A 14,923-nucleotide genomic window follows, 5' to 3' on the forward strand; every position below is an offset into this window, starting at 1 on the left:
CTCTTTTCTCACATAGTCGTTGGAACCAGGAGGGGGGGAACTAGGGAGTGGGGAGTAACAAAATTAGACCTAACAATCAAGCACATAGCATCAGGGAGGGGCTATCCCCCTCCCCACTTTTTCTCGCAGCAAACATATTTTATCTGAAATTTACCTATAAAAATTTGAAGTATCAAGAAGCTGCCGACCCCCGCCTCTACTTTCTCGGTAGAATGTAAGGAATTGAAATGAAAATAAGGAAATATTAAGAGTGATATTGAAAATTGGAGTTATACACAAACTACGACAACCCCCCCCCCCCCCCCCCCCTCCGATTAGGAATTTCTATTAATTTCATGATTTTGGTAATTACGTTTTTGTTTTGTTTTTGTTTTTGCTTGTCAAGATTTCTGATGATTAGTTTAGCCCCCTCCCCCACTTTCAATCTGCTTCCGATGCCACTGTCTTAAACTGGCGAACAAAGTTATGTTACATTTAGGAAATTCACTCAAGCCAATATTATTGATTTAAGGCTAATGATTTCAAAAGCTTCTCATTACATTCCAATTTTTCATTCAAGTCATTTTAATTTTGACTTAAAAATTAATAATTTAGTAGTTATTTTTTTTTTTTTTAAATGAGCGCAAAAGTGCAACCAAGACTTTTTGTGAACAAATTTAAAGTAAAGGTTGTAAACTTTTTAATATAAGGATCAAAATATTACTCTGAATTTAAATTAATTTCTAATACACTGATTGGCAATTCCATTTCGTCCAAACCGTTAAATAGCGTCTATTCACAAACTGACACTCATTATTTGGAATACAATTGGGTTTACCGATGAAATAAGGCTAAATAAGCGTATCTATGTAGTACATACATAACCACATCGTGGGTACTCACGTGTTGGTTGTGTCTGGAGCCCTCATTAACAAACATGCTCTCCAGTAGATTGACCACGTCAGAGTTGGGATCAACATTACCCTTCAATAAAATTATAATTTATTTGCTATTTCAGTAGGGTAAAAAACCAACGATTCATTGTATGATGATACACACAACCTTCCATCATTTGAGTAAATAAAGGCATCGCACTTATGTTACATGTACATCTAAATAATGTAAATATGTCAAAAGAGAATGATAGTAGTTTTCACAATCAAAAAAAAAAAAAAAAAGAAAGAAAGTAAAAAAAAATACGCAAGTATAAAATTGTTCCTTTAAAAAAAAAAGTTTCTTAATAAAAACAATGGTAACAAACAGATGCTTTATCCTAATCTTCATTTTGAATTTCGCGTCCCTTACCGTCAGTGCTTCCTGAATGAGTTTTTCCCCGCCAGTAGCTACATGATTATCAGCTTCAATTGTTTCCGTGCTGCGTAGTCTTTCTTCATATCGCTCTAACGCACGCTCTATGAAATCAAGATCAATTTCTTTCTCTTCTTCAGTTGTTTCAAATTCAGTTGCCCTCTGGAAAACAAGGGTATAATATAAAACATATTGAAGTCTATAAATATGTTTTAAACCTAACTAGATAGCGGTTAAAAGATAATGACAAAACTAGACTCTTGTTGCTATAGCGACAAAAAGGTCTTCCATTCCTCATGCATTAGTCTGAAAAAAAAATTACATTCCTCTTGGATGGATGTAATGGATATGATATACAAGTATATACTGTGAAGGAATTTTCCAGTAATTATTTCTATGTAAAACAAAACAAAAAGCCAACAATCAATTTTTGAGTACGTCCTGTAACGACCGGAAGTTTCGCCACAAAAAACAAACTAGTGTAAAAACATGTTCACTCATAGGTTTATCATCAACCAATGTTTCGTTGATCAAGTCTCTGCTATTTTTAAGATATCTTGGAGACAATGTCTTTTTGTTATAGGACAGGAAACGGACAAACAGAAGTACTCATTAAAATAAATATTCAAAGTTAAATGATTCGGTGTATACTGTCACTTTAATATCATGAAAAGTTATATATTGTAAGATACCGATTTACCATTTGTATGCTTTTGGGAAACTGGCGAATCATATTTTGATTAAAAGTTTAACAAGATTCTCAAATGAAGAACATGTATTATCTTTACCATGGCGAAGAACAAGTCACAGATAAAGGTGAGTTTACTACATTGGATCGGACAACACATAAGGTGAATTTACCACATTGGATTAGACAACACATAAGGTGAGTTTACTACATTGGATCGGACAACACATAAGGTGAATTTACCACATTGGATTAGACAACACATAAGGTGAGTGTACTACATTGGATCGGACAACACATAAGGTGAGTTTACTACATTGGATCGGACAACACATAAGGTGAATTTACCACATTGGATCGGACAACACATAAGGTGAATTTACCACATTTGATCGGACAACACATAAGGTGAATTTACCAATCAGTAAACGTGGCCTCAAATAGACGGATTGAACACCATCATGTGCACGGAATGGCTTTGTATGAAGTTGTGACATTTTGACTTTCTTTAGTACGTGAGTCTAAATCTAATTGATTAATATTCATTTGATAAAATTCATAATTGCATTTAAATTCTGCTTTCGAATAACTTTTTGTATTACGCTAATATATGGAACGCCATGGCTGCCTTAAGGTAAATTTTATATTATATGAATTGGTATATCTTTTATATGCAATAGTAATATCATTTTATGCAGTTGTTACATCATTATATGCAGTGCTAACATCAATATATACTGTAATTTCACCATTATATTCAGGGGTAAAATATCTTTATATGAAGTGGTAACATCATTACGTTATGTAGTAAGATCATAATGTGAAGAGGTTTATTCATTGTATGCTATGACTAAATCTTTATATAATATGATTAACTCATTTCATACAGAGCTAAACTCATAATGAACTATTGTTCAATCTTTATGGTATGTGGTACACTCTTCATGTACAGTTGCAAAATCCTTTTATGCAGTGCAACATCCATTCATGACATTAGGTGATAAGTTCATTATATAATACTAACATCATGTTATGGCGTGTTAAAATCATTATGTACCCTTGTATGGTGGTAAAACCTTTATGTATTGTGGTGAAAGCTTAACACGCAATTGTAAATCCTTTATCTGAGGTGACAATTTTATTATATGCCGTTGTTGAGGCATTATATGATGTGGTCACTTCTTTACATGATATCATTTCATTATATGGAGTGGTTACTTCTTTATACGCTGTCGTAACTCTTTATGATGAGGTTGTAAACTGGTTATCGCTGAAAAGTTTTAATGGGGAAGTGAAAGAGAGAGAGAGTGAGTGAGTTTCTCTGATTTGAACATATTTTATTGTATACATATATATAAAGATACATACACAAATGGTTCGGACACAAGTTAATTCTGACAACTTACTAGGTCTTTGAGTTTCTCTGTTCTTGATCGATGTGTGGTAATGTGTTAATAACTTCGGAGTTTTTTTTTCGAAGTTAAATTTTAAAAATATGCCTCTTTGAAACAGAAAATCGGATATGCCATGTCACATTTTTCAGTGTAACCATTTTACAATTTTATTAATGCATGGGGGTCTAGAACAGGGGTGGGGTGGGGTCGCGGGGAGGATCCCACCCCAGGAAAATTTAAATTTCTTAAATTTCTATAAAATTACCCACCTCCCCCACCCCTTCGGAAAAATTCAGTATTCATCGGACCCCCCCCCCCCCCCCGGCCCGAAAAAAATTTCTGGATCCACGTATATAATGGTCTTATAAAAATGATAAGAAGATATCTGCAACAGGTTTATGGAAAATAGCACAGGAACTGCAACACCTTCTTCGTAGGATTTAAAAAACAGAAATACATGTCTGGTGATCTTAAATTTTACACAGTGGATAAAAAACCCATCTAGAGAGGTTATGATTAAGACCAACCTATTTCTTTATTATTTCTTAAAAATCAAATTAATTAAAAAAAATTGAAAACGAATTCTTATTAATGTCTGTGATTGAAAATCTGTATATTCCTTTTGTGTTAGAGGCATTGAGCAGCGGGTAGTAGCACCTACCTGTTACATTGAAACAAAGGTCTTTCGACTTTGATTTTAAAACGCTTGTTTCATTTTTTGCTTGTAATTGCTTTTACTCTTAAATTAAAAGCATACTCTACTAACAAAACATTCGATCTTTCACACAAAATGTGTTCAATGATTGATATTATGATATCAATGTTTAAAAGATAAACTCTCTCTCTCTCTCTCTCTCTCTCTCTCTCTCTCTCTCTCTCTCTCTCTCTCTCTCTCTCGTTCGTGAATTCAGAACAAACGACAAGTTGACCAGGAAATGTGCATCGTCACAATGGTCACAATGAACGCGGCATCTTTTTAAAAACAAAACTGGACCTCTTCCCCATTAAAACGTTTCAGTGAGAACCAATTTACAACCTCATCATAAAGAGTTACGACTGCATATAAAGAAGTTACCAATCCAGTTAATGTAATGGTCCCATCATGTAAAGAAATGACCTCATAATATATGTATATGATTTTCTGGAATGCCAGCGCAAGGAGTATTATTTAGTGTCAAAAACACATGGAAATCTTAAATGAATTATCCTTATAATACATGTATAATGTATAGACTAGTTCGAATATTTGCGTTTCATTAAAGAGCGCATCTTTACGTCCAACTTGAGTAAAGCCAAAATTTTACGTCCACTCATAGGTAGGCCTAAGTTCGGACGTAAACATTAGTAAGCCTATATATTATGAAACGACGATTGTATTTTATCACTAATGTGATTTAAGTTACAAGTATTGTCACATTCAGATACTGAGAAAGAACGGTTTATACTTTTAATTCTGGAATTTGATTGCCATGGGAGTTTCTCCGGAATTAATTAATGTGCACACGGAGGTTTCTATCGAATAAATGTGCACGAGAGAGAGAGAGAGAGAGAGAGAGAGAGAGAGAGAGAGAGAGAGAGAGAGAGAGAGAGAGAGAGAGAATAATTTGTATTAAAAAAAATTGCCCTTATTTTAGATTATACATGTATGTGTAGCATTTTATAAACTTACCCTATATTTTTTCACGTTTTGAGGTCGTTAAAATGAAATGAAATGGTAAAGATTTCATTTTAACGACCTCAAAACGTGAAAAATCAATGTTTTTATCAACTTTTTAAGAAAGGGAACTAGTTTCAAAACTAGAACATGCATATTATTCTCTCAATTTTGATATGAGTAACGTTAACTTTGCATATCTAAATAAATCAATTTTACTTTAAGGAAAATATTTCTCTATTTGAAACTCTCTTACCTTCAACACGTGTGATACATGTCTTTTTCTCAATTCATTCAGGGCGATTCTGGCTTCTCTTTTTCCGATAACTAAATGTAAACAAAATCAATAATCTAAATTGAAAAAAAATCAGATGCCATCTTTTAAGAGCGACGCATTGACCTTAACCTCTGGTTTGTAAACCAATTCAAGACGTGAACCTTAGCTGAATACCGTATAATTATCCGGTTTTTTTCGCGTGTCACTAAAGCATTGAATCATTATTTTTTGAAAGATGTGGTCTCATAACTGCAACGGTGTGTGCATACAAATTGAATAACGCGCGCTAGCGCGTTATGAAAATTTGTGTGCACACACCGTTGCAGTTATGAGACCACATCTTTCAAAAAATAATGATTCAATGCTTATATTTACGTTTTAAACATTTGTTCTCTTTCCGCAAATATGATTTATTTAAAAAAATCTCGGCCTTATTCAACGAGTAATGCGCATTTAACGGAAGGGCCATCGAAACAGCCGAATTGTGCTGACAAAAAAAGTGCCCAGCGTTTTAAATTCTAATAACTCAAGTTTATTTTCCGATTTGTAATTTGATGAATTTATTTTGGGTATACTAAGAAATTAATCGATTGAATTCATTTCAATCTTTAAAAAATATTTACATCCATGAAATATTAATCAGCCCAAGTATAATATCAGGTCGTGATCCGGTTTGAAGTCGGGAGGAGAGTCAGTCATGTTCTGAAGGAAGACTGAATGTATTCATACGCACCAGATTTGGTGATTGGGTCTTCTGTGTTATGCGTAATTATCACTCAAATCTATCAATGCAATTTAATAGGAGGAAAGAAAGTGAATGTAAATATAAAATAAGATCATCGCGAAAATTACCGGATATACTGTATTGAAAACACTTCCGGTTTGGTTGAATTTTACTCATTTGATTGATTGCTGATATCGATGGAAATGACCTTACATTTATGGAAGATAAAAATGATATCAAAATAATGTCTCCTTCGGATTGCTTGATATTCAAAACAATGTCGAAGAAAAAATTAGCAGCAAATTTTAAGTGTGTACAATGTGTCGTAGAAACAATGCAGACTCCAACAGCTCTGGCTAATTTCTCGATGATCATTTTGCCCATTTAAGTGTTTCTCATCTTTAACTTTTCATTTTCATTAAAGGCTAGTCTATTATCGATCACAAAAATGCGGATCATTTTAAGCATGTTTCGTCAATGATTATAGATTTTAATCGTTGTTGTCTATTCTATCTGGGCCATTGATGTAAAGACATATCAGCAACGACTTGTTGAAAATTTAAATTATTATTATTTGTTATTTTCGAATTTATTTATTCTTTTTATTAGGATGAACAGTTAGAAGCTTTGTTGAGTGTATAGATGATTATAATAATCATAAATTTTTGTATTAGGTCATTTTTTTTGCAAAGAAGGAATGAATTAAATCAGAAATATGTCACTAAAGGATAGATTGATGAAAAAAAGGAGGAATGTCCCGGGATGGAGGATGGAAAGGAATGTTGGTCCGCAAGCTCAAGTGCTGTCGCTATACTTGCATCATCTAGTTAATTAATTGTATAATGGTTCAGTATTTGTTTTTGTCAAATACACAAGTTATATTGGCTTTTGAAATCATTAGTACCTCAAACTTGATAAGTCTTCATCGATATGATTTTTCAGTTTTTGTTTTAAATGCCTGAAGAATGGAGAAAAAAAAAGGAAAACGGCTGTAGGGCCAACCTACACAAACACGCACAGGTTTGGGGTGGGGGGGGGGGGGGTAATGTCACGGGTCATAGCTGTCACAACAGCCGTAGTGTCCCGGGGAAATCGACAAAAGTCGATCAGACAGGGGTCATCTAAAGTCGGCCTTCTGGATATACATGTAAGTATCAAGATATGTAGATACATAAATTGAGATCTTTTAAGATTACTAGAATGACCTATCGGGGCGTTAATATGTAATAACATGCTTTGACAGTTAACATCACAAAAGTACCAACATGTGTGTATATATTGGTTCACGGTCAGGGAATCTGCTCAGTGGTAATTGATGAACTTTCAGTAATATATAAAGGTTATCTAAAATCGGCCTTCTGGACATAAATATTAAAATCTTTAGATTAATAAATTTAGGTTTTTGTAAGATTACTAGAGTTTAAAACTACCAGAGTTTAGATATTTACTTGCTTAATTAATATGATTTGATAGGTACGACACAATGACAGGTAATAAAATATTAGTTCACGGTCAATGAATTGGTGAAAACATCCATTACACATTCGGTAAAACAGTTAACAGTAACATTAAACTAAAAATAATCATTAAACCAAAAAAGACAACAGCATAAATAATTATTTTTTGTCTGTGGAAAAATTGAACATGCAGAAACTCATGTTTAGACGCTTTTAGTTTTAAATCTTAAATTTAATGTGTGTATAATAATATGGAATAATGAATGTTCTGGTTAATGAATTTGTATTTTTTTTTTTGCCTTTTCCTCCATTCCTCTAAATGCTCGACATTTTTTTGTAAACAGACGTCTCAAATATAAAACCTTAATTGGGCTTTAAAGAAACACTACAGCTCAGTTTGCGCAAATAACATGACAGTTTTCCCGTGACTTTAATGATTTTTCTTGCAAAGTTAAAAGTATAAACTTTAAAGAAATACGCTTGTTAAATCTAAAAATTCTCATTTTATTACTAAAATTACTAATTGCTATTTTAGCCATTCGTTCAACACCGTATGTGCATCGATTGCAAACATTTCAACGTGACTTTCAGCAAGCGCATGGGCATGGAGACCACGCATTTCGACGGATTTGGCTTGAAATGACCCAGATATGTATCTTGTAAGAGATAAAAAAAATAATAAATCGCTCTGTGTCATCAATATATCACCATGTAAAATGTATATTTTACATGTTACGAACATTTTCTATAGTTTAGCTTGTTGGTAAATTAACGTTATTTACACGTTTTAATTATCGTGAAATTCCTCCTGACTGTGATGTGATAGAATGTAAATTAATGTTTATCAAACGTCTTAACTGTAACAAAGAAATAGGACATCAAAGTAATCAAGTGTAGCTTTGGGAAAGATACTTATTAGAAAGGCAGGATTGAAGGACAATGGTTTCAGCTAAGAAGTGTGTTTGACACTAATAGAGTTAATGCAATTACATAACAATTAGCGGGTTAACGCAGGTGAATAAATGGGTGTTTACCTGGACGATGGTCAGTTAGGATCAAGAAATATATTCTCTGATTGGGTGATTTATACATGTCAATTATTTAGAGGGTCACGCCAGTAAAATAATATTTTATGTTTTAGAGATGATTGTAAGTTAGTTGAAGAGAGTAGAGAATCAGAGTTGATAGAGGTTAAGAGTCGAGATACAAGTCGTCCGTCTAACCCGTTACGTTTTCCCTCACTGTCATATGTAGGTTAAAATTAAGTTAGAATTATTAATGTTTGTATAATTGTGTTATTAACTGGAATAAATGTGGAAAATACAGCGAGTGTTGAGCTAATTCCCCAGTAATCGTCCGGTACGGAAAATACCCAGTACGGTACAAACCCGGCGGTTATAAATACATCTTATCATTATAAGAGTATTTTAACATCGAGATCCGCCGATCATTTTCATTTCCCTTCTTATACAGGTGCCTCCTTTAAAATAACGCTCTGAAATCGTACCAAGTATAGAATTTCTTAACATTAAGAATTCATACGCTTTATTTGTTATGTGCATCATCATGATCAACTAATTGGATGTCATTGAAAATCACGTGATGTAAATAAAACAACAAAGTTTGAGTCGATATAATATAAAATTCAGAACATGCACAACTTTTATTCTTTTATTGAACAGTGTTTAAAAAGAGGAAATAACCAGGAGAGGAACACTAGCGGTAGTGTCTCTTTAAACATTAAATTGTATTTTAACATTTTATAATTTTGTTTCTACTACAAAATAATTTTTTTTAAATCAGTCCGATAATCTTATAAAACTTACACATCCCTTTTATCGATTAGTCGAAACGTACAGCGGCATAAGAAAATTCACAGATTGCACGAAAATATCATCATGATGCTAATATCAGACTCAGATTCCCCATGGAGACGATTTGGCTGCTTCCTTTAGCTAACGTACTAATGTACATTAACAATAATAAATTTGATTTTACTACCTTTTTACAACCAATTTATTAATTTGTTAAAAGAAAGATATAGATATAAACAAACAAAATGCTTTCTTTGATGTTTAATGCGGGTTGTGAAGGTAGCGATCATTGCTATGGTTTTTGTTGTAGTTGTGTTTTGATAATGTTTAAACTGACCATAGCTGAAAATGAGTCTTTACTTAATCAAATTATTTATGAAAATGTTGATGTTAAGAAAATCAATTTTAAAATGTTCTTTACGATTAAACATTATTAAAAAATTATCTACCTCTCTGATTGTCTTCGTCCCGATTTTGGTCTGCAATACCATGAGCAACCAGCAACACTAGTACCACGACAGCTGACGTCATGATACTCATTCTACCCAGGAATAGTGAAAAATAAATAAGAACGGCCTTTATATAAACCCGCCTGGTTAAGATTTTTTGATAACTTTTACTTATGTTGAAATATTTGTTCTACATTCTAAAGCGTGGGCATCAAGATGGATAAAGATAAAGGGGTACAACCAATGATAACATCTATGCCCCAGTCTAAATCACCAATCGTTGAAGAAACAACTAATATAAATATGCTCATATATGTGTATAATGTTAAAATATGACAATCTTTTGCAAAACCGTATACAGTTGTATTTTTGTGATCGGCTTCGGTCGATTACAGTTGTCTCCGTATGAGGCATCCGGCAAATGATGACTGCTCTTTGCGCCGGGTTTTGGACCCTATTCGGTCGCTTCTGTTGCGTTTATTTCTTAACCTAATTCGTTAAATTTTGTTAATTTTTTTTAAAGAGTCTAGTCAATTTACAACATCAATTGATATTTTAGACTGTGATGCAATAAGCCCATTCTATGTTTTTCTTCTTACAATTTTTGAAAAAAAAAGAATTTTCGCTTATCTGCCCTTGATCAAACATAAGAAGTCTGTATACAAGTGGACGTCCTCATTATCGTATGGAGATTGAAAAAATCGTGATGACCCCGCCTATGAAAACAAAATCGTACTTGGTAACAACATACTTTTATTTAACGCAATTACATAAAGTTGCAGTTCAAATCTTGACCGTTTCTGCAATTGAAGGAAAAAATAATCTTTTAAAAGTTTATTTTCTTGCCGCCTCACGCTACTTTGTTTACTTTACAGTGACAACTTCATGAAAATCTTTAATTTCATGTAGATTACTTGTAAAAGTCAGTATTTTAATGCGTTTGTCTTGAGATTAAAAAATATTTAGTTATGCAATGATTCAAATAACATTTTTACTTACATGGGTAATAATTTTAATCGGAAGTAACTACCGAAAGTAAAGTGTATTCATTCCTTGCTATTTTTGAAATCAACAAATCGGTGCAATATATTCTATGTACATGTATCATGATAAATGATGAGAATCACGAATCTGAATAGTAAATGACAATGCTTAAAATATGGATAAACTTTGGAATTTTATAGGTAGTTAATTACTATTGAAACCTCGAAAATTATTGGCATTATATTTAAACAAAATGATTCACAGTAAGACTTCATTTTCTGTAATAAACGTACTTGATTATAGAGAAAAGAAAAAGTAATGTACAACAAAACAATGATGATTATTTTTTTTTGAACAAAAAACCTTGTTTTTCTTTACAAATAAACTTCCCTCTCTTTTAATCTTAGAGGAATCTGATATAAATGGTATATGGAAATTAGAAAAAGTTCAACGCAGCGCCTTCACCTTAAGGAAAAGAAATTGGAATTTGGAAAGACCTCGCCACTGGCTATTTTTGTACATGACAACTGACTTACTTACCTACTTTCCAAAAGTTCATGGTTTTTGCTTAAACCCTGTAAACATCCATTATGATAACGGAACGTCCATTAATTCGTGCTTGTAAATTTGTGTAATTTAATTACCAGCCGCCAGAAGGCGGTCGGTTAATAGTTTATCTATACTACTATATTAAAATAATAGACTCGAATTTTTGAGCTTAAATACCAAGAAATCGGAAGAGTACTGTCATTTGTTTTATATATTCTAAACATTATTGGCACTTGAAGATTACCGATTTGTTTTTATTTTTTCTCAATCAAGCTTCGCTAATTAATAATCAACCAAAAATCCTTTAAAAAATCCGTAAATCTTATGTATTTTTCGGATTTTACAATCTTGCGCATTGCATTCACGCTAAATCACGGGAGGCTCTTTAGTTTTTGTTTCCACAATGGATAAACTCAGAAACGATATTACAAATAAGTTTAAAGTTCATCGAAAATCTGTGATACATGTATATGTATATTCTGTTCATCAAAGGAAATACGGGAGAAAACTCTAACTCAGTGCATATAATATGAAAAATCCCGATAGTTCCGAAAGTCAACTTGAAGCGAGTGAAAAACGTTGCCGGAGAAAGTGTTAAATTCTTCAATAATATGAATTAAATTTTTAGATGAAAGGTATTTAAAGCCTCAAAATGGTTTTTTATGAATAATTTGATTGTTATTTTCAATGCAGCTTCATTAATTTTCTCCATTTCGGAGCGATTTTGCAATTTTTTGCTATATTACGGGTATATGGGAGGCATTTTAACTGTGTTATAAACCTGTCCCGAGACACATTAATTCTAACTAAGGAGAGTGTAGTGAAATTAATAGCATCATTGTAGGCTTACAGCTTTATTATGTAAATGTCAACAATACGGTGTGTCGATGTATCTATTTCGTTAATGTCCGATATCATATACAATGTCAACCCGTCCACGCACGGGTCAAAGTCTAGTGATATCTAAAAATAAGAAGTACATGAGCGGTGTGAGGGACTAATAAGGAGCCATCGGTGGTAAAAAAAAAATTACCATTAGATCTCCTCTTTCTTGTAAAGTTACTCGAAAATAATAATAATAATTATTATTATTCCATTATTTAAATAAAAATATTACTCACAAATCATCGTATGTGCAATGGACTCAACAGTTTCCCTGGAGGAATCTGATTTCATAATGTTCAAGATAACCCAGTTGTGGCCCAGTTTCAATATGCTGTATGTAATAAAGTCTTGTTTCACGGCAGATTAAGAGATGATGGTTTCATCATTTTTAATGGTTCCAAGACTGAGATTCTGGAGTTCTGTGAACTTGGCAATCGGTGCCATCCGCATTTGAAATTCAAGTTTGACATACCTGTTGATTCAGTGAATTTTTTAGACACAACAGTGTATAAAGGAGGACAATTTTAAGAACACAACAAGCTCGATATCAAACCATACACAAAACCAACAAATAGTTTTCGGTATCTACAGAAAGAAAGCTCTCACAACCCAGCAGTATTCAAAGGTTTTTTAAGGGTGATTGTATAAGACATGTGGGAAATACCAATGACACTACAGCTCTCAATGTAATTCTACAAGACTTAAAGAAACACTTGTTAAGGAGAGGCTACTCTGGTATAGAAATAGACCCTCTTATCACTAACACTGCTGGAGCAGACAGAAATGAGATCCTAAATAAAAATAACAGAAAATTGAAACTCCAAAATATATAAGTTATGGTCACAAAATATAATCCGAGAATCAAAGGATTAAAAAAAACGCATCTTAAAATATTGGACCGAAATGAAAACAGACACGAGATGCAAAGAAATATTTATATCGCAACCGATTACAGCCTATAGCAAGTACAAAAGAATATGCGATATGACTATTAGGTTAAAGCATAAGCCCCCCCCCCCCCCCGACTTTGTCTTGGTGAGCTTAAAAGGAAAAAAGTGTTCTGTAAATGGCTATGCATGATACAATATAAGGTATTTTTCCATAAGAAAATCCGATATAAACTTATTTTGATTAGCCCTCTGTTAATGGTTCTACATATATGGAAAACAATAAGGTGCAATGAGACTTTAACTATATAGGAAATAGCAATTCAATTCAAAGTGAATTGATGATCATTTGTTTTACACCCAAAACTCGCTGGCGGTTCAAATGATTTTTAATTTCAATAAATTCAGTTTTAATCTCCACATTCTTGCCAAGGATCTTAGCGATTTTTATTTAGATTACAATAACCTTTAAACTGTGTGCCTTCAAAGTGAACATGTTTTTCAACAAATAAAAAACCCCACCATACAATCAGTGCTTTTAGTACTTTGATTTTTTACCACTTCATATCTGCACGTCTTGCTCCCGTTCTGTTGTTTTGAAATATACAATATGCTAGTTGCGTCACTAAACTATATTTACTTACTTGCATGTAATTGTGTGGACTCCTTTCCGCCTCTGGCTCTTGTCAATCAATAACATCATGGCATCATGCCCAGCATGCAACGCAATGTTCCATATATGAATGAAAATGTTTCTGTTTATTTATTTTTCAAAGCTCTTTCAAATCAATTTAAAATACAATAATTAATGGTAAAAAAGAACTTGATTATCAAATATCAGCTTTACACAAATTAGTTTATTCTCAATATCATATAAATACTTCAAGATATTATAAACCAATTTAGTTAAGTGGAAATCGGGAGAACTCTGGAACTTAGGCGTCCCAGGTTCAGTTCCATATTTCGTATCCAAGCTAAAATGTATCCTTTAAATGTGATTTTACGAATAAGTCTCGGATTGTGTTCTTCTAACTGTATTTTTTTTTAGTTTTATGGATTTTGCATATTCTTATGTCCATTCTAATTATCGTGTATAAAACTAATAGTACCATGGATATTTTATACTTCAAAAAGCAATCGTCAAGTTCCTTGATAAAAATCTAAGATATGTCTAGTTAATATTCAGTATGCCTTACAACTATTCAGTGTCATTAAAACAAAAGAAGGGGCGTATTAAGGCATTATACGCTTTATATTTCCCCCACTTGGAGCAATAAAAAAAGAAGTTCATCAAATATAATGTTGCTAAAAATTATTTTTGGGTTACAGACATTCAATTGTTTCTTATAACTACATATGTTTATTAATAAATTCTCTATAAATATTTTCTATATACAATTACAACGAAAAAAGTCTCAAATTATAAATTAATTAAAATTACGTTTTCTCTTTGTAAATTTGAGGTTATTATTTATTTACATTCAATGTAGACATACAGTCATTCAGGTGCGCGTTTCATAACAATAGGTCAAATATCCTGCGTTTGCCCGTGATATCATCTCGTGTTATTAAAAAACTAAACAATAATTCATAATCATATTTATCTATTTATATATCGATTGTATCGAGAATACAAATACACGTAAAAAGATAAATTTTGACATTTATGATTTAGAATTCTCTGTTAGGGGATTGAGTTTTTAAAATATTTTCCCATTCTTTATGTTCACCCTTCACCGGATATAGAGCGTTTCATCCTAATTAACTGAGCGTGAAAGCCCCTTGCTTTACATTTTTCAGACTTCGCCGCTGGCACCCGGGTTATTTTCAGCTGACTGAGATTCTAAAAGTACACGATTTTGTCCCATGGTACA

The 14,923-nt window shown here is 32.6% G+C and overlaps 1 protein-coding gene across 2 annotated transcripts in view; it reads right to left on the reverse strand.

Moving 5' to 3' along the window:
- Window positions 1-9,900, reverse strand: part of LOC105320584 (MAM and LDL-receptor class A domain-containing protein 1) — a 55,835-nt gene extending 45,935 nt beyond the window's left edge. For both annotated transcript variants that reach the window (XM_066086292.1, XM_066086290.1), the window contains exons 1-4: window positions 9,745-9,900; window positions 5,280-5,350; window positions 1,285-1,449; window positions 883-963 (exon numbers count right to left, since the gene is read on the reverse strand). In XM_066086292.1, coding sequence (XP_065942364.1) covers window positions 883-963; window positions 1,285-1,449; window positions 5,280-5,350; window positions 9,745-9,835 — 408 coding nt within the window. In that variant the 5' untranslated portion in view covers window positions 9,836-9,900. The remainder of the gene's footprint in view (window positions 1-882; window positions 964-1,284; window positions 1,450-5,279; window positions 5,351-9,744) is intronic.
- Window positions 9,901-14,923: the final 5,023 nt, after the last annotated feature.

Source organism: Magallana gigas, chromosome 5, assembly GCF_963853765.1.
Source record: "Magallana gigas chromosome 5, xbMagGiga1.1, whole genome shotgun sequence".
Classification (NCBI taxonomy): Eukaryota; Metazoa; Mollusca; class Bivalvia; order Ostreida; family Ostreidae; genus Magallana; species Magallana gigas.